This window comes from Lutjanus erythropterus, chromosome 3 (assembly GCF_056507025.1).
Source record: "Lutjanus erythropterus isolate fLutEry1 chromosome 3, fLutEry1.hap2, whole genome shotgun sequence".
NCBI lineage: Eukaryota > Metazoa > Chordata > Actinopteri > Lutjaniformes > Lutjanidae > Lutjanus > Lutjanus erythropterus.
Window position 1 is genome coordinate 44927076 of NC_139319.1, and position 19895 is coordinate 44946970.

Here is a 19895-nt window from a genome sequence, read left to right on the forward strand (position 1 = left end):
AATACACGAGTCAGATATCTGTCAACATCACGCAAAAGATGAATGAAATGGGAGCCAGATGGACCTGGAGAGTATAAGTCCAGACAAAACAATATACGCATCTTCAACATCCCAGAAAAAAAGTGAAGGTAATGATGTGACGGGTTTCCTGAGAAAACTCTTTCATGAGGCGCTGGGACTATCTGGAGATTTGAGTATTATTAGAGCCCACCGCATCTATAAGGAGAGCACAGACCACTCCAGACCTGCTGTCGCTGCCTTTATGAATTATGACACCAAGAAAAAAGTTTTACAGGCAGCGTGGACAAGGAAAGAGGTCCTGTTTAACAGAAAGAGACTAGATTTCGACCACGATTTCACAAACAGATGAGAAGCCTGTACAGACCGATAACAGACCAACAACAAAGAAAACATCAGATCGTACATCATTGCTCCAGCAAAACTTAAGGTGTTTAATAAGGACGGGTCAGCGACGATCTACGGAAGCCCAGAGAGCGCATCCAGATTCCTAGAAGGAAGGACAGTGACAAGTGTAAGACACAAGACCACCGGGATGGCTCGGCTCGGCCCGCAGGACTTATGGACACTAATGACCGGTCTACAGGTTGGACAGTCTGATCCAGTGACGTGAGTGACATTTTCTTTGAAATGGCATCATCTTAAAGCTCCTTCAAATTACTAGGTCGATAAATATGAGAAGTGTAAAGACACTGTACTCCTCTCGGTCTCTTTCTCCCCTGTTCCCATCTCTCTCCCTCTGCAGTGTGTGTGTGTGTGGGGGAGGGGGGGGGGGGGGGGGGTGGTGGGGGGGGATGGGGGGTGGTTAGGAGTAATTGTTTGACGTGACTGAATGTGATGTTTAGACCAGATCCGGGTAAAGGGATGATGAAAGGGTATATGGTGTGAAGGTTTTAAGGGTAGGGTGAGGAGGTGTGGGGGCCTGTGAGATTCACATACCTTCTTACGTGTAGAGAGGGTGTGAGAGAAGGAAAAGAAAGTAAGAATGGATGAACTTAAAATCCCCTGATGTCCCTTAGTTTGTAGATTTGGCATTCTTATTTCTATATACTTTCTTTTAATTCGATTCCCGATCTTTTGTGGCTGTTCCAATTTTATGTGAGCATGTAAGGCTGTCTATTTGTAAGTCCCAAGAATAAATGGGTGGATATGAACAGGCAAAAGTAAAGTGAATGAGATTAATTGAACACTGTAAAAGAAGTTTTGCTCATTAACACTAAGCCCCACATATGAATTTGGGAAATGTTAGAAATGTGTATGTTCACATGATATGGGTATAACGAATTTAGAAGACTTTCTGGTTTTTGGAATATGATGAAGGGGTATTTTAGAAGAAGTAAAATGACTCCCTTTTTTCTTTCTTCTTCTTCTTCTTCTTCTTGTTTTATTATTATATACATTATATATATATATATATATATATATATATATATATATATATATATATATATATTTAGACTTTACCAGTAGCAGTTCCTACTATATCGTTTAAAAGGTGGAATGGATTACTAAGTAATTTTATATGGAACAATAAAAAGAAAAGAATAAAATTCAATAAATTAACTAAAGCAAAAGAATGTGTTGGTTTAGCCGTTCCTAATCTCCAGAGTTATTTTAATGCAACACAAATAAATACAGTTTTAAGACGGTCAAATGACCGAGTTGAAGCAAAGTGGATACAGATCAAGGAAGAGTCCTTACCAATATCTATAAAATCATTGCCATATATAGACAAAAAGGATTATTCACAAATCAAAGGACTGAATAGATGGGTCGATAACACACTAAAAAGTTGAATAAATATATGTAAAACTTACAAAATAAATGATGACTTAATAGTTTTCTGAGAGATGGCATGGGACCCCCAGTTCGAGCCAAACAAAACAGATAATATTTTGAAAGTATGGGCAACAAGAGGTTCAAAAATATATTCACAAATGCTGTCGAATAATACTGTAAGCTCATTTCAGTCATTGGTTTCGAAATACAATCTGGCACAAAGTAACTTTTATACATATTTGCAAATAAAGACAATCCTTTCAAAAATTAAAAAAAAAATCAAACCTCTAAAGAAATGCACCCATTAATCACCTCGCAAAAGTCACAATGAGGAAATAAAAAACCTCCTGTCAAAAATATACAAAATCCTGGAGAACAATATGGACGCTGAAACTAGCACCCAGCAAAAATGGACGTCTGAACTAGGACAGCAAGTTAATAAAGAAGAGTGGAAGCAAATTTGCAGAGAAATTCACAAAACAACAAACTCTAAATATTGAAAAGAATTTGCATGGAAAGTATATTCAAGATTTTTTACTACACCTGAGGTCCATTCAAAAATTGATGCATCAGTGACACCTAATTGCTGGAGAAAATGTGGGGAGACTGAGGCAAACCATGCACACGTCTTCTTTTTCTGTCCTGTACTAAAATCATTTTGGCATTCAGTTATGACAGCTATTACGAGCATGTTTTAAATAAAAAAAGCAATTAATCCCATGCTTATTATTCTAGGAAAATCTCCACCAGAGCTGTTGCAGGAAAGAGACCAATACATTTATAGAATGAGGACGGCAGCTATGAAACAAATCACCAGGATGTGGTTAAAGCCTGTAAGTCCATCAGTAAAGAGAGGGATATCAACCATAAGGGATATCTCTGAAATGGACAGGATAACTTATGGAATTAGGAACGAGGACACTGAACATAAAAGACGATGGTTTAAGTGGATGAGGTATGAGGACATGAATGAATTAAATTGAGTAAATAATAAATTCAATGGATAAGACAGATATGATTAGAGTACTGTGAACAGTTAAGTGGAAAAGTAGGTTTGTGGTTTTTTTTTTTTATTTATTTATTTATTTTTTTCTTCTTTTTTGGGTTCTGTTTTATGTATGTAGGTATGAATGTATGTATAGAAATATAAGAATGAAGATGAAAACAATTTTGTTTCACTGGGTGGATGAAAAAATACATAAATTTACATTGCAATAATGTGTAAATAGTGAATGGACTGTAGTTGTAAATGTAACATGAATTTATTGCAATAAAAGTAACAAAACAATAATCATTTCTGCAGGTCATGTAACATTGATGTTGTGGTTAAGTGCAGCATCAGAACTTAAATATAAAGTTGATCTTATGCATAAATAACACGTTTTTAGAGATCAAAATAACTCGTAAGGCAGGAGTCCCACCCCTAGGGGTATCTCATCACAGAAGTGGGGCATCTTTCCCAGGTTATTATTCAAATTATATCAGTATATCATGTAACTGCACATAATACAGTTAGCTATATAAATGCTATGAGTCTTGGAAGTCATGCTAGTGCCTGGTCACTAGAGGTTACATGTTAGTCAGGCAGGCAAATGTTTGTGGCTCATGTTGGAGGTTTTGATTTTGAAAAAGTGATTTAAAAATATTCAATCCTAAACTCTTCTGAGGCCTGTTGTTCCAGTTGCTATTGTCAGTCACTTTTCAGGGAGGGGTTTAACTTTAAACTGATTTAGTGAGTGATGGTCTACAGGGTAGTGATGGGAATTCCGGCTCTTTTTAGCGAGCTGGTTCTTTTGGCTCGGCTCCCTAAAAAGAGCCGGCTCTTTCGGCTCCCAAGTGGCTCCTCAGATTTTTTGTTGCTCAAATTAATTTATTACCCAAAATAATGTAAAATTAATTACTAATGTAAAAAACATACATTATATCGAATGTTTATTATTTATATGGCTTTATTTATACACTCAATATACTTAACATGGAGGAGAGTACTACAATATTAAGCAGAGTGCTTAATTTTGACAACAAACACCACATATATTAATTACAAATTTTCTGTGTAATTGTAATATTTAACACTGGATATATTAGTCTTCTGTTGTGCAATGAAGTTTTAATCTGTCAACAAGGAGATATTTTGTCTGATAATAATAAAGATTATATATATATGACTTATATATGACTTGGTTTTACAAGGCAGATAAAAGAACAGATGTTACATGTATCAGAAGGAGGATCTCTTCTATTTTAACCTCAATCAGTGATCAAGAACGCACTTTATTTCTTCAGCTATGATCGTGGTCTGCAGACTACAGGTAACCTACAGGTGGTCTCTTCCTCTATTCTCTCTTAACTCTGTTGAAAACTTGACTGTAGATTTTCGTCTCCACTTCCTGCTGCGGCCGTCTGATCTCGTCTACTTTCCAGGCGAGGCACAGTTCATCTCAAACGAGTGTATTTTCTCACCTTTCAAGCGTGTTGTCTCTGTCTGTAGCGCATGTTCTCTCTCGTCTCCCTCCCACTTGCTTATGTGCTCACTGTGTTGTGTGTCTATAACCCCTCCCCTCCCCCTTATACTCAGTGTGGACACACACACACACGCCACCAATCATGTGCGACTTTAACAGAAAAAAAGAGGAGACAAAAACAAATCGGCTCCCAATCAAGAGCCGGTTCCCGTCATTCACTTCAAAGAGCCGGCTCTAAGATCCGGATCGTTCGCGACCGACACATCACTAAAATACAAGTGAGAGAATATATCTTTGAATGGAAAATCCTACTGTGAGATGTTGCCTCGAATGCATCAGTACAGATGCTGCAATGTTTTACAGGTATGTGGGTTCAGTGAACCAGGAAGACCTGTGTTTTATGGTTTTGATAATGAGGGCGCAGCACTTCAATAAATGATATCACATGTACAATACATAATGTGAAGCTCACACAAAACACAACAGAAAGACTTTATGATCTTTGTCACCTTCCTGTTTTCTGAGTTGTGGTCTGTTAGCATGAGCTGGTATATTCAGACTATGGAAAAGAAAAAAAGAAGAAGAAAAGAACATCTACTTTCTTCTCATCTTAATTTAGATACTGAAGTGGTGCAATGGTGTATGCAAATAAGAAAGTAAGGGTGTTAGTTTCTCTCCCAAACTATGCTTGAACCAGAATGACCCTCCAGTAAAACAAATGCAAAAAGTCAGCCACACTTAACTTAAAGAAGTTTCTTCTGCTGCTCAGTTCTCAGTTCTCTTAAAAAACAGTTTCAGTTCTTCAGTTTCAGGTCAGAAATTTACACAGACTTTTGGACACTGCTGTATATTTATATGTGCATTTAAGTGATGCGGTACATGTGTTTGTGTACATATGTGTTGAATGATTTTTTTTAGAAGTGATACTGAAGTTCAGAATATGACTTGGTTTCCTGTAAGTACATATATCAATTCCTGTTAAGAGCCGTCATGTGTGAAGGTGCCACCAAGGGTTAGTAACACCCTCTGTTTACTGCAGCTCAGGACAATAATAGATCATTTCAGAGACACACACACCAGACTCTGATAGCCTCAGGCAACTCAGGACCAAACTGAACCGTCAATACAGCTGAACAGCATGGATCAATTTGATATCTATGTTAATGTAGACAGACCATCACATAATCGTGGCAAGAGGAACCATTTGGAAAATCTTTATGCAAATGAAAATGAAGACATGATCCAAGAGCCAAAGAGAATTGGACCTGCACTCTTTGAAATGCAAACAGGTACTCGTCTACACACACTGTAATATGGTTTTGACTGCAGGTTCATGCAAATATGTGAACATTCCTTACACACAAGCACAAGATTATACTGCATGTTCTAAAACAAGGCTAATATCAGGAGCAGCAATGTGGAGGGTCAAAGAGCAAAAGAGTGAAGGGGAAGACTCATGTTGACGCGGCATATTACAGTCAATTACGCCTGTCAAACCTGTCACGATTACAAACCACCACGAAGAAAAACATATACTCACTGCAGAGCATAAACAGAATAAAATGAAACTATAAATCCTCTGGTCAAATTGAACGCTGGATGTGAGAATGTTACAGAGTTTTTAATCTAGTTTCATTATTAGTTGCTTACTGAAATAGTCAAGACTTAGTCCAAAGAACTCAACTTTAATTTTAATAATTATTTTAGTCAGTGCTTTAGTCATAGTTTTAGCCAACATTTCAATCAATCTTATAGTTACAATTTTCCAGGGGTGGAAGTAATTAATTACAAATACTCACATTACTGTAATTAAGTAGTTTTTTGGGGTACTTGTACTTTTATGAGTAGATTTTCAAGTCTGTACTTTTACTTGTACTTTAGTATTCATTATGCCATGTAATCTACTTAGTTACTTTTAAAATCATAGTTGAGTACTGAGTATAATTTGAATTCATATCCAGACCTTTTATCTGCATTTTAGTAGCCAATAAAGTGATTTGGTAGCGAAAAAGCCAATGAAAACCAGGACATATGGACAAAAAACAAAACAAAACAAAAAAAGTATATTTAATGACTGATCTTTAATTAATTTTTTATTAAGAATTTAACCAGTTAAAAACGTATTCATGGATATTTAATCAATAGTCGTGGCAGTAACTGCACCTCATCCAGCTTTGTTTTGTCTGCTGGAGACATTTGCTGAATACGGAAATAAAAACTTAAAATGAGAGAAAACATGACAAAAAACCCCCCCCAAAAAACAGCTAATCAAAACAAGGAAAAAAACACTCGTTTTGTATAAAATCACTTATTAATGATTAATTGATTGTTAGTGTTTTAACTATTGGTAAAGAAAAACTCTAAAAATTTAGAGCCCTAGTCTGAAGAGGTGATGGTGACATCATCGGTTGAAAGTAACTAATACTCTGAGTAGTTTTTTTGACAATACTTTGTACTTTTACTTAAGTATTTTTCTAACACTAGTACTTTTACATGCAATTGAGTAATATTTTAGCAATGTAATAGTACTTGTACTTGAGTACAGATTTTCAGTACTCTATCCACCACTGCAATTTTCATCATAATTTGTTTGGTCACTTCAAATTGTTCACTTTGTTCAAAACTGTTTCTTCTTTACTCTTAAATAAAGTGCTTTAATAAACTGCATAATGTGGAAAATCAGTAAATTACCTATCTTCCCTCTCTCACTAGCCCTTTTCACACTTTGTCACTTTCAGTACATATCCTTCTCTAAACAGAACTTAGCCATCATTCATATTAATAAATACACCTGTGCTATCCTGCTAATTAACTCTTCTGTTATTTAACATGTCAAAATGTTGTGGAAAAGGTCTGTAACAGTCTTATATGCTGAATGCCACAGCCAGAGTGCAAAAATGCTCAAAATGTCATGCTACCACTTACTGAGGTATCTCGTTTAATATGTTCACTGTCTTAGTTCAATGTGTTAGCATGCTAGTATTTACTAAAGAGCATTAAACAGTTGAAAATTTCGGTGGCCGACAAGTGCAAACGCGCTGCATATACAGACAGGCGCTGCAAATACAGAAACGCGCTGCATATAAGAAAACAGATGCAAAAGGAAAACGCTGCAAATACAGAAACGCGCTGCATAAACAGAAACGTGCTGCAAATACAGAAATGCGCTGCATAAACAGAAACGTGCTGCAAATACAGAAATGCGCTGCATAAACAGAAACGTGCTGCAAATACAGAAATGCGCTGCATAAACAGAAACGCGCTGCAAATGAGAAAACAAATGCAAAACGAAAACGCTGCATATACAGTCACACAACGGAAGTGCTCCAGGCCTCTAGGGGCCCGAGAGACAGACAACGGACGAATCAACCTGCGGAGGAGAGGAATAGGCCTACGTGAGAAGTAGAAAGTTATTGGTGAGAGGAAAATTGGAGGTGGGAGAGGCTACATGAAAAAGTACGTATTCTTTTTTCTTTTTCTTTCCTTCTTCCTTTTTTCCACATGTGGCCCTCATCTTTTACTGTATTATGAAAGTGCAGCTGATTTACATTTTACATTTTTGTTTGTTTGTCTGATTTACATTTTCTGATTTTTTGCCTCTCCCGCCTCCAATTTTCCTCTCACCAATAACTTTCTACTTCTCACGTAGGCCTATTCCTCTCTTCCGCAGGTTGATTCGTCCGTTGTCTGTCTCTCGGGGGAAAGCTCAGCACTGCCCCGAGAGGCCTGGAGCACTTCCGTTGTGTGACTGTATATGCAGCGGTTTCATTTTGCATCTGTTTTCTCATTTGCAGAGCGTTTCTGTATTTGCAGCGTTTTTGTTTTGCATCTGTTTTTCTATATGCAGCGCGTTTCTGTATTTGCAGCACGTTTCTGTTTATGCAGCGCGTTTCTGTATTTGCAGCGTTTTCCTTTTGCATCTGTTTTCTTATATGCAGCGCGTTTCTGTATTTGCAGCGCCTGTCTTTATATGCAGCGCGTTTGCACTTGTCGGCCACCGTAGAAAATGCGGCTGAGGCTGATGGGAATGCCATTAGTACTGCAGGTATTTGGTCTTAAACCAACTGAAATTGAAATTCTGACCAGATAGTACAGCTAGATGTAAAGCCTTGAATTCAAACAGTCATTGGGATTAATTCTCCAAGGATCATGACTGTCAAACTGTGCAAAATGTAAAATGAACAAAATTTCATGGCAATCTATCAAATAGCTGTTGAGCATTGGGACCAACTGGAGAAATGATTGATGATGACCATACACCCGAAGAGCTGACTTGACCTCTGATCATTTGATTTAACTTTGAGGAACAAACACATGAACAACACTGACCTCTACCTGCAGGTGCTGAAACTGTAAAGAAGAGTTCCTGCAGAGCTGCAGCAGTGTGTCTGGGTCTGCTGTGTCTTCTCCTCCTCGCTGGACTCATAACTCTGGTTTGCCTCTGTGAGTACTTTGTTAGCATGCTGCTAAACCCCCGAGTGATGCTGCCTAACAGTGTTTGTTTGTTTGTTTGTTTATGTGCCAAACAGACACCAAAAGGAAAACAGAGATGATCCTGTTACACAACAGTTACAACAACCTGACGGAAGAAAGAGACCAGTTACAGACTGGTTACAACAACCTGGCTAAAGAAAGAGACCAGTTACAGACTAGTTACAACAACCTGACGGAAGAAAGAGACCAGTTACAGACTGGTTACAACAACCTGACGGAAGAAAGAGACCAGTTACAGACTAGTTACAACAACCTGGATAAAGAACGAGACCAGCTCCAAAAAAACTTGGACATGACCGAAGAGAGAAATAATCTTCAGAAAAAGTTTCCAGGTATTAAATCATTTATTAAATAAAAAACTAGGGTTGTTTCGATACCAGCCTCCATACTGCTGCCAGCTGTTGTCGGAGCCAAAATTCATCATCATCAAGAAGGAAACCCACAGGTGTGACAACTCTGGTAGGCTCAGACTCAGGTGCAGAGAAACACACAGGAGTCAGAGTGAGGTTCAAACAAAAAAATCGCTGTCTTTACTTGAGTCCATAAAGGCAAACAAAACAAAGAGGGAATAGGCACAATCCTACAAATAGAACAATCCAGGGAGCCTAACACAGTGAAAGCTAGAAAGAAGGTCACTGAGAACAAAGACAATCTGGCAAAGATGTGGAGCTGGAGGGGGGTATATATACACAGGGATGGTAAGGAGGGTAATCAGGGGCAGGTGAGTAAGTGGCCTCAGGTGTGGTTGATGAGTGGTGGGAAAACACAGGAAACTGAAATGACACAAGAGATAGCGTTACAAAATAAAACAGGAAACAACATGACAAAATCCAGAATGTTACAACTGGAGCCAAAATTTGTTGTCATCAAAAATGACACCCGGTGGGCTGTCGTCGTAGGCAAAAGACATGGTTATCAAACCTCGCCAAAAATGGCTCCAATCGGAGCCAAAATACATCCTCATCAAAAACGACATCAATCGGAGCCAAAATTCATCGTCATCAAAAATAACACTGCTAACTTTTTTAGAGGAAAAGTAGGAATTATTAATGTTACAACACCACTGATTGTTAAACATTAAAAAATAATGCTGATCATCTGATGGAATTATTACTTTGGTGCTTTTAATTTGAAAGACTGCGGACCCCAGACAGGCAAAACTGATGCTAGAGGGGTACCTACAGTGTTAAACTTTGAGGCGTGGGGCCACTGAACATGCTGTTGTATTTGACAAGCTGGTAGTCATCAAATGTGTCCATGTCCACGCCAGTTCAAGTGCATTCTGTCATTAAAGCAAAAGGGGGACCAAACAGGGGCATAGTGGGGGTTTATTCATCTTTTTCCAGATCAGCTGAAAAAGGCAGGACAAAAGTACAGATAAATGAAAGACGCACTCTGACTTGCTTACAGCATTTAGTATGAGGGCCTTGTCACCAGTCCCCAGGATGCAGAAGGGACTGTCATATGGTAGTTGAAAAGGTCCACTGTAGACATCATGGTAGACTTTGACTGACCCATGGAAATCACACAGGAGTGTACAACATCCTCAAGCTGAAATCCCTTATCATGTGTGCATCAGAAACTTGATCAGCCACCATGTGTGTGTAGTCCCGTCTCAGATGAATGGCCCCGGCAATGACCCAGAAAAGACACATGTCGTATGTCCGTAGTAAATAAATAAAGCAAGTGGCTTCAAGTGTCATGGACCCACTGCTCGTGAACCATGGTGACTGTATAGTCTGAGGTGTCTGTGCTGATGCAGAGAGTGATGGCGTTATTGTGTTAGACAGAGATGCTTTGGTGTCCATAAATGCCTTGTCCTTCTCCACAGTCCAGTCCACAGTGTGTCTGACAGTCTTTCAAGGTCTCTCATCAGCTGTGCAACCTGGGAGATAAAGTGTAAAGTAAAAGTGGTCTGAGTGGCTGAGAAAATCAGTTCAAACTTGTACTTCAAAGGTGGACCACATGCTCTGTCCTGCCATGAAGATGTTACCCGGGTAGATGAAAAGGAATGGCAGGTCTGTCACCACAGTGTCCATGAGGCGCTGAAAGGTCCGTGTCGGCATCCACGGGGATTCAAAAAGCACAAACAACAACAAGTGATTTCAATTTGCCTTGATTCACACCTCTGCCTGGCTTCTTCTCCATGGCAGTGGTGACTGTGGCTCATGGGTATTGTAGTAATTTACACATGCTTTTTCAGAAACAAAGTTGATGTAAAAGGAAGATGTGGTTGAAAAGCACTTCTGGAACCAGCAGCTCCAATATTGCAATTTTTATTGCAGTTGAGAGTAAATGTGCAGCCCTCCAGACAATGTTGAAAAAAAAACTAATGTCAGTTGAGATATTGATTTGTTTTGTTTCATATTTGCCCAATTAGGATGGGTGTATTTCAGAGGAAGTTTCTATTACATTTCTTCTTCGGAAAAGACCTGGCAAGAAGGCAGAAATGACTGTCGGGAAAAAGGTGCAGACCTGGTGATCATCAACAGCAGAGAGGAACAGGTATTTCATCACACTGCCTTACATGTATTTAACCAAAGCAACTTACAATAATAAATGCATTTATCCATGTGAATACAACCCAAGGTATGTGTCTGTCTGTGCATCTTTGTGAGACAAACAGTGAAAGAGTGAAAGAGGTAGAACATTATTAAACTGTTTGTATTGAAGTGCATGATGATGACTGTTTCTCTCAACAAGGAATTCACAAGAGGTTTCAAGAGACGGGTGTGGATTGGACTGACAGACCGAGAGACAGAGGGGACGTGGAAATGGGTGGATGGGACTCCGCTGACCACAAGGTTCATGACTTCTCTTTTTTGTTGCTATGGTGTACTGTGACCAGTCTCTTCTAGTCACTCACTCTATTCAGCTGCATTATGGGAGTATCGTGATGTAGCACTTTTAAAGCTTGTCCCACAGAGTCAGGATATCTCAGCCTCAGCTTCATCAGTTTTGACAGTTATATTTAACTGATATGTGGAGTCAGTTTCTCACAATCATATGTTCTTTTACAAAAAGATTCTTCACTTAGCTGATTCCACATGTTTCTATGTAGAAACTTCATTTGAACATTAAATATTCAGCTCAATCAGCTATTATTCAGATGTTTGATCATTTTCATACTTTCAGAAATACTCAGTGGTTTTGGTGAAAGAATTGGAGGAATTGTGGAAGAATTGCCACATTGTCACAGATTTTCAAGGTTTTCAACTCCTAACAACTCATTCATACTTTCAGCTAGAAATTAAATGCAGTCATTCAACTTCTTTCATACATTTTGGCCATCGTCCAACTTTCAAATCCTGTTAAAACTTGTCAGAACTTTCCTTTAGGCTTAGTCAAAGTGGAAGTCAGTCTGTAAACTGTTGTAAAATGACTGACAGACTGACTTTTCAGCCTCTTCCCACTCATTCATACATTCACAAACAAACTCCATTCAAACCTTAAAAGGTTCATGACATTTTGGACTTTCTCCCATTAATTCAACTTTTCATCTTTTTTTTTTTCTTTTTACACAATCAGCAATTCAAGTTTCATGCAATTCTCAAACCATCTTTTGTATTTGATGTTTGTATTAGTGTGTATTGGGCAGAATATTCTGGGGATAAATCAGAGAGCAGAGGGGGTAAAATCTTCTCTTAAATTTGCTCCCACAGTTTTCACTCCACATACATAATTTAAACATCAAACTGTAGGAAAATCTTTGCCAGAAAATGTAACAAAGCAGGCAACCAGACTTACACTTCTGGCTCCCTGAGCCTCCCATCAACAGGAGAGCCAACCATCTGCTGTATCGGTTGTCATTTTAAATCAGAGACTGAATTCAGGAGGGAAACTAACTTTTCATAACGGCTCCATTTCTCACATTTTAATACTGTACACAAAAATGTCATACAGTGTGCTCACTGTTTCAGTAGTGACAATGTTAGATCATTTTGAGCCCATCTCAAAGAGACTAGTCAGCTAGCCTCGCTCCGAACAGTTGTACACATATAAAAGTTTTCTGCAATCACACCCAAAAATTACACGAGTGCAGAACAAAATGCAAAATAAATGTATTTTTTATCTACACAGATCTTTTAAATACAGCAATGAAAAAAAACATCAAAATCTTTTTGATACCCGGTTCATAAGTTGAAATTTAGTTTAATTTAGTACCCTACAAATAATGATTTTATATGCATTAAGCTTACTGCTATATCAAATATTATTTTGGACGTCAGTTGATTATATCAGGATCTTACATCCAAGATTTGCACACACGAAGCAATATGCACCCATTTAGTAGAATGGACCGACTATGAGATACACTGAGCTGGACACAGTGAATATTTAGCTTCTGTCAATCAAAATACACATTTAAGTAGAACTTATACTTTCAATATAGAAACCAATCTATCACTCATAATAAAGTATTGTGTTGGCCGTGGGTTGAAATTTAAAGAACATTCTAAAGTAACAAAACCTCTGAATATTATATTCCATATTCTGCCAATAAATCCCTGTGAATCTCATACACTGGACCTTTCATTTACACATGACCTGAGTGTTATTGACAGTCAACTGTATCTTGTTGTTAATTTTGTGTTTTGTGGTTTCAGCTTCTGGGCCAATGCTGAGCCAAATGGTGTCCCAGACAGAGACGAAGACTGCGCAGAAATAAAGATCTATGATCAGCAAAACAGCTGGAATGATGAATTGTGTAACCTTCAAAGATCCTGGATCTGTGAACAGACATCACCTTCATAACTCAGCATCCAAACCCACAAAACAGTGACATAAAAGACAGGGAGATACTCCATGTTGCCAGTTTTAGCTAAATTTGTTAAGACAACACAAACATAATGCTAAGAAAACTAGTGTAGGGAAAGTGTCTCATTAACATACACAGACATACACACACTGTGTAAACTTCATGTATACAGGATATGAGATATTATATGTTGCAGTTGAAAATTGCTTTTCTTTTACAGCTGTTTGCAGAATGGTAACTGTTACTGTTTTAAATGCTTCCATATATCAGTTCATTTTAAAAAGCATTTAATAGCTACCTGTTATTCTGTTTCCCAAATTCATTTTACATTCATATATATTTTTGTGGTTCATTCATCAACTTCTTTGAGTAACTTTTCTTTGTATTATGTCAGTAGATGATCAATTTTGTTTTTTTCTGTGATGATTCTATCTTTTATTTTGTATTAAAAATATACACTGATCAGGAATAACATTATGACCACCTGCCTAATATTGTGTTGGTCCCCCTTTTGTTGCATTAACAGCCCTGACCCTTCGAGGCATGGACTCCACTAGACCCCTGAAGATGTGCTGTGGTATCTGGCACCAAGATGTTAGCAGCAGATCCTTTAAGTCCTGTAAGTTGTGAGGTGGGGCTTCCATGAATGGGATTTGTTTGTCCAGCACATCCCACAGATGCTTGACCGGATCGAGATCTGGGGAATTTGGAGGCCAAGTCAATACCATGTGAGCCATCCACGTGATGTAAAAGAAAACATGATTCATCAGACCAGGTCACCTTCTTTCATTGCTCCATGGTCCAGTTCTGATGCTGACGTGTCCATTGTTGGTGCTTTCAGTGGTGTACAGGTGTGAACATGGACACCCTGACTGGTCTGCAGCTATGCAGCCCCACACACAACAAACTGTGATGCACTGTGTATTCTGACACCTTTCTATCAGAACCAGCATTAACTTCTTCAGCAATTTGAGCAACAGTAGCTCGTCTGTTGGATCGGACCACATGGACCAGCCTTCACTCCCCATGTGCATCAATGAGCCTTGGCCGCCCATGAACCTGTCACCGGTTCACCACTGCTCCTTCCTTGGACCACTTTTGATAGATACTGACCTCTGCAGACCAGGAACATCCCACAAGAGCTGCAGTTTTGGAGATGCTCTGATCCAGTCGTCTAACCATCACATTTTGGTCCTTGTCAAATCCTTACGCTTGCTTGGTCATAATGTTATACCTGATCAGTGTACACCTGAATATAAATATTTGGGATTTACACTTGATGAATTTATGACTCGATGAATTTATGGCTCATCATTGTTCAGTATAACTAGATCAGTCTGCTCAATTATACTATTTAGTACAGTACCTGATTGATTTGTGCTATTATTATTAAAAGCTGAGTGTTTTGCATTTAAGTCTCCCATGATAATTACTTTCTTCTCCTGGAGAAGAATCTTTTGCAATAGATAAGTGGAAGGAATTACACCTGGAGGACAGTAAATTGACATCAGGAGTATACTAGAGTCAGGGGAGGGTTTGATTCTTGCAGTTATATATTCATTGCTTTGGACTTTATCTGCACGTGAGATAATAGTTTCATTATAGGCAATTGTTTTTTTTAATGAGCAGGGCCACTCCTCCACCTTTCCCCTGAGGTCTGTCTTTTCTTAGAATGTCATAGCCTGGTATGGAGAAGTCTATGAGCGGGGAGAGAAACGTTTCATTTATTGAAGCTGCATGAACATCATTTTCCTGTAGGAAGTGGAGAAGCTCTTCTTTGTTTGATCCGATTCCCCTAATGTTTATATATAAAATATTAAGTTGATGCATATACAATAAAGAAATAAATGAATGAACTGTTTACTGAAGATGCTTCTCAAGGCATTTCCAAATGGCTTCATATTGTTTTTTATCCTGGCATAGAGTCTTGAGGTCATTTTGCAGAGCAGGGCATTGTGTCAGGGGTTGAGGAGTTTTATGGCTGGGATGAAGACGAGGGAGAGGCTGGTCCTTGGAGAAACCATGGAGCTGAATCATGGACAGGTAGGTAGGACATTGCTTGGAGGCAGCAGAGTGATTGTCACCTCAGTTGGCGCAATTAGGTTCATGTTTTGGTCTTTCACTTGATTTATGTGAGTGACCTGCCCCACATCTGACACATTTAGTTTCATTTTTACATTGCTGGGCTATATGATAGAAACCTTGACAATTGAAGCATTGCTTTATCTTGGTTGCTGTGTGAGCTTTTTCCACATGATAGTGGAAAAGATCCATGAAGAATCCTTCGCTGAGGAGTTTGACAGAGGCTGGAGAGATGAACTCTAATGAAGGTTGTTGGTTGTTCAGTTTTCCCACTTATGATGCAGTGAACTTTCTAGATTGGGATGTCTTGGTTGGTTCAGTTCCTCTTTGATTTGTTCAATAGTGATATTTGGGGATGGTCCTTTAATAACAAGTTGGTTGGTAGTTTAGTTTGGTTCTGTCTTACTTTGATGGTTTGCCAGCTTTACGCTGAGGTTGGTGCTTTTGAATGCATCATCAGGCCATGGAGCCAGGAGCTGGTTCACTGAGCTTGGATCTCTTGGGAAAACCAGCAGCCCTCCTCTCTGCAAATTGACCAGCTTTTCGACTTTGATTGTTGGTTTGCATCTTATTATCTCCTTTACAATGTCCTTTTCATTTTTGAAAACTGTTCTGTTGATGTTGTCTATGATTATTGGTGGGGGTGAGTTGATCTGTTCCTGTGATCTTCCGGGTGGTGTGTTTGTTTTGGGGCTTGTGCTGGGTCTGAGTCGTTTCTTTGGGTTTTGTACCAGTATAAAGTCCTGGTCTTCATGGTTGTCTGTCACAATTTGTCTGTATGTTTTATGTCTACAAGCTGCAACTGGGTTATTTTCATTTGATAATAAATTATTCATTCTTGTAAGTGTTTGCTGCAGCTCTGGCACAAATGAAGCAAGTGGTGTCTTTTGGATATATAGATTTAGGTCTTTCAATAAGGTTTGAATTTGACCAAAGATGGTTTTCAAAATCTCCTCTGATTTATTGTCGTGGCCCAAGCTGTGGCTGTTGTTGATGTTGATCAGAGGTGGGTCTGGGGCACTCGTTGATCTTTCCATTTACTCGATATTTTGTAGAGCACGTTCAATAAAATTATCTAGGCTCGGGTTGGGATCTTTTTGGAGGTCAGCAGAAATGAGAGGTGGTTTGGGTTTAATGCTTTGTTGGGGCTTAGGCTTTGTTTGTTTAGATGAATCAACAGTTTGTTTTTGTTTGGTTTGATTTGTTGTGGAATCAAAGGCTTTTGACCACACTGCTTTCCTCTGATCAGGTGTCAGTGTTTTTGAGACTTGCATGTTTGCCATTATGATAAATATCTCAAATTAGAAGCAATAATAAAAGTATACTTAGGTAATTAAAAAGAGGGCAATATGAATATAAATGATATTTCAATGATATTTCAATATCTCAGATTAAAAGTTAGAATAGAAGTCTGTTGAACTACTTAAAAGGGGCAATGTGAATTGAATGTGGCACAATGAGTGTCCTACAAATATCAATAATGTTAATAAAATGTCATATATATATTAAAAGGCAGAGTTACAGTTGAACATTTCCAGTATAAAAAGTACAGTTGTGCCAGTCTGAGAGGGAGCAGTGACCAGGGGGAACACAAACAAGACAAATGACAAATAAAGAACTTCTGGTGACTTTGTGAGAGTGAAGGTGAATTATTTTTAAACAGGTGATTAGGTGACTTTTTCCTGAAGTGAATATGATAACACCCGAGGGTTAACACACCTTACCACTGGCAAGGCGAGTTAGTGAAAAGATGTGGCCCAGCATTCCTCCTCCCCTGCCAGGGGTGGACTGACCATCTGGGCCGGTATCTAGTGGGGGCAGGTGAACAGGTTTTTTTTTTCCCCACATAATTGGCCGGACCTGTTGTCCAGTTGTTGACTGGCCATTCGGCACAGCCCATTGACACATCCCATTGTTTAACTGTCAGTCAGGGCCTGTCAATCACCCAGTTGCTGGATGGGCTGGGCTGACAGAGTCACAGCGAGTGAGCCAGGTTAGGTGAGGAGACGTCATAGAAAAACAACCACCGAAAAAACGCCCGGTTGACGCTGAAAAGCAACGAATGACAAAAATGAAAGCACTGGAAGCAGAGGCCTCTAAATGCACCAAAACAACTGTGTTATTTGGTCCAGTAGCAGCAGCAGGTGCTGCAGCGCCAGCAGCAGCAGCAGCATCCAATAGCGGAGGACAGACCCCACAGACCAGACCTGATCCTGGCGCTGCCCTCCCGCCTTCAGGCTACTTATCACCAGTCATCAGCAGCAGGAGCAAGAGGACCCGGTGACACAACAGGTGAAGGAGAGTGAGCCTGTGGAGGCGGGGGTCAGTAATAAAAACCAACATGACAGATCTGTAACAACAACCAATTGAGTGTATTGCAGTTAGCAGCACTACTAGTGAGGTTAGCTGAGAGAGAGCTACATTTTAAAGGTCAAAAACAAAGACACTGTTTTTGCACGCAGACACATTACACACGTGTAACTTTACATAGGCCTGCTATGCCATAATTTCTAATTTTTTACAAAGCTTATACATTTTCAGTTTTTGTTGACATGACTGTGATCATTCTGTGTAATGTGTATTATTGAAGTCATCGTGGATGGTGGTGCTATACAGCAGACAGCCCAGCAGAGCATATACATACAGACAGTATCTTCAAATGCCTTTATGAAGATTTATATTATGTGCGTGATCATATGAGACTCAATTATTTATCAGAGTCCCTGCCTATTTCTTTTCCATCCTCTCTTCTGTCTCACCGGGTTGTTTTGAGCTGTTAAGTTCCTTTGTCAGCTTCCCTTTTGGGCAAATGAGCCTGTTTGAGTTGGTGAGTATAAAAACCTATTGCACAATAGGGGTCATTACAGCACCAAAAGCAGAGCATATATATGCAGATATTGTATTTGCTCTACTGGATTGCAATTTTTTTCCAACTTGTCAATAAGTTTGTATAGGTCTCTGAAGATGTCTTTGAATTTTTGTTCATAAAATCCGGCCTTTCTGTCACTTTTTGTCCTTGCGTTCAAAAATCAGTGCTTGATTCAGTCAGTCAATAATGTTGTGGGCTGGTCTGGGCCAAAAATGCCAGGGCTGATTTTTTGCCCCAGTCCACGCCTGTCCTCTTCTGCCGCTCCCCTGCAGGTAAACGCCTGCGTATCAGCGCAGATACAGAGCTGGTAGCTCGGACAGCACGCGACTGGATCAGTGACAGTTCATCTCTCCTGCATCAAAGGTCTTGCGGGGTTTCAGGTGGACGTTCGCTTTTGCTGCGATGTCTGCTGTACTCGCTATACTTGCTGTCTGCTGTCTGCAAACCTCTGCAAACGTCTCTCTTTTTACTCCTTTTCCACGACCAGACATCCTGATATTTCAGACCGTAGATAGTCAGTGTTCCAAAAAGGACACTGACAGCGTTTGTTCTTTATTTGGTCGCTGTCCGAGGTTCTGAACCTGAGCTGCTGCTGAGCTCTGTGGAGTCTCCACCAGATGGCAGCACTGCACTGACCCTGTCTCTGTGTGACTCTCTGGAGGAAAAAAAGAAATATGACAAACTGCCTTATTTTATTTTTTTTAAACATAAATCTTTATTGAGTTTTAACAACTAAATACATAAACATAAAAACATTCAAGACGCAAACAAATTGCTGAAGGCCATGAGAGCGTACAAGGATATAAAATGCTTACTAGTACAAAAAATAAAGTTATGTTCTTCACTTTAAATGTCCAGTTTGTTCCCAGGAAGACACATTTTTATGTAGAGTTCTCCTCCTCTGGACATCAGCCAGCATGTGTCACTGTGTTTCTGTCAGTCAGTCCCATTTAAAATCAGGGCACGTCTTTTTCCAAAGTTTTAATCACACAGTGTATGAGGCTACACAATACACTGCTGTGGACAGAGTCAGCAGCAACATGTATTTAGCAACCTAAAACTTTCTTACTGTCATCGACAGTACGGAGTACAGCTAAATGGCTTGACTACGCCCTTTAAACTGAAGCACCCTCCACAGACAGTTTCTCCGACATGCACGAAAAGCTGTACGCAAATGTATCACACAGAGACACACAAAAACATCTCTTGGACCCATAGCCTAAACTCAACAAGAAGCCGGCCATTTTGAATTTCGTGTTCAATTTTGGCGTTTTCCACGTGTCATAATTGAACAGCTCCTCCTACAGAAATGTACGGATTGACTTCAAAACTGGTGTGTACCATCCAGACAAGTGTATGATCAAAAGTGATGAAAAGATTTGGTCAGCGTTGAACGGTGTGGCTGTGGCACTAAGTTTTGATGTCTTGC

General features: G+C 39.3%; 1 protein-coding gene across 1 annotated transcript; it reads left to right on the forward strand.

Annotated features, from left to right (window-relative positions):
- Positions 1-5338: 5338 nt before the first annotated feature.
- LOC146330858 (uncharacterized) lies at positions 5339-13710 on the forward strand. Its single transcript, XM_084747752.1, has 6 exons — positions 5339-5551; positions 8604-8705; positions 8792-9088; positions 11137-11261; positions 11460-11560; positions 13364-13710. Exons 1-6 carry the CDS (start codon positions 5401-5403, stop codon positions 13509-13511), a joined length of 924 nt encoding a protein of 307 aa, XP_084603878.1. The 5' UTR covers positions 5339-5400; the 3' UTR covers positions 13512-13710.
- The last annotated feature ends 6185 nt before the right edge of the window (positions 13711-19895 follow it).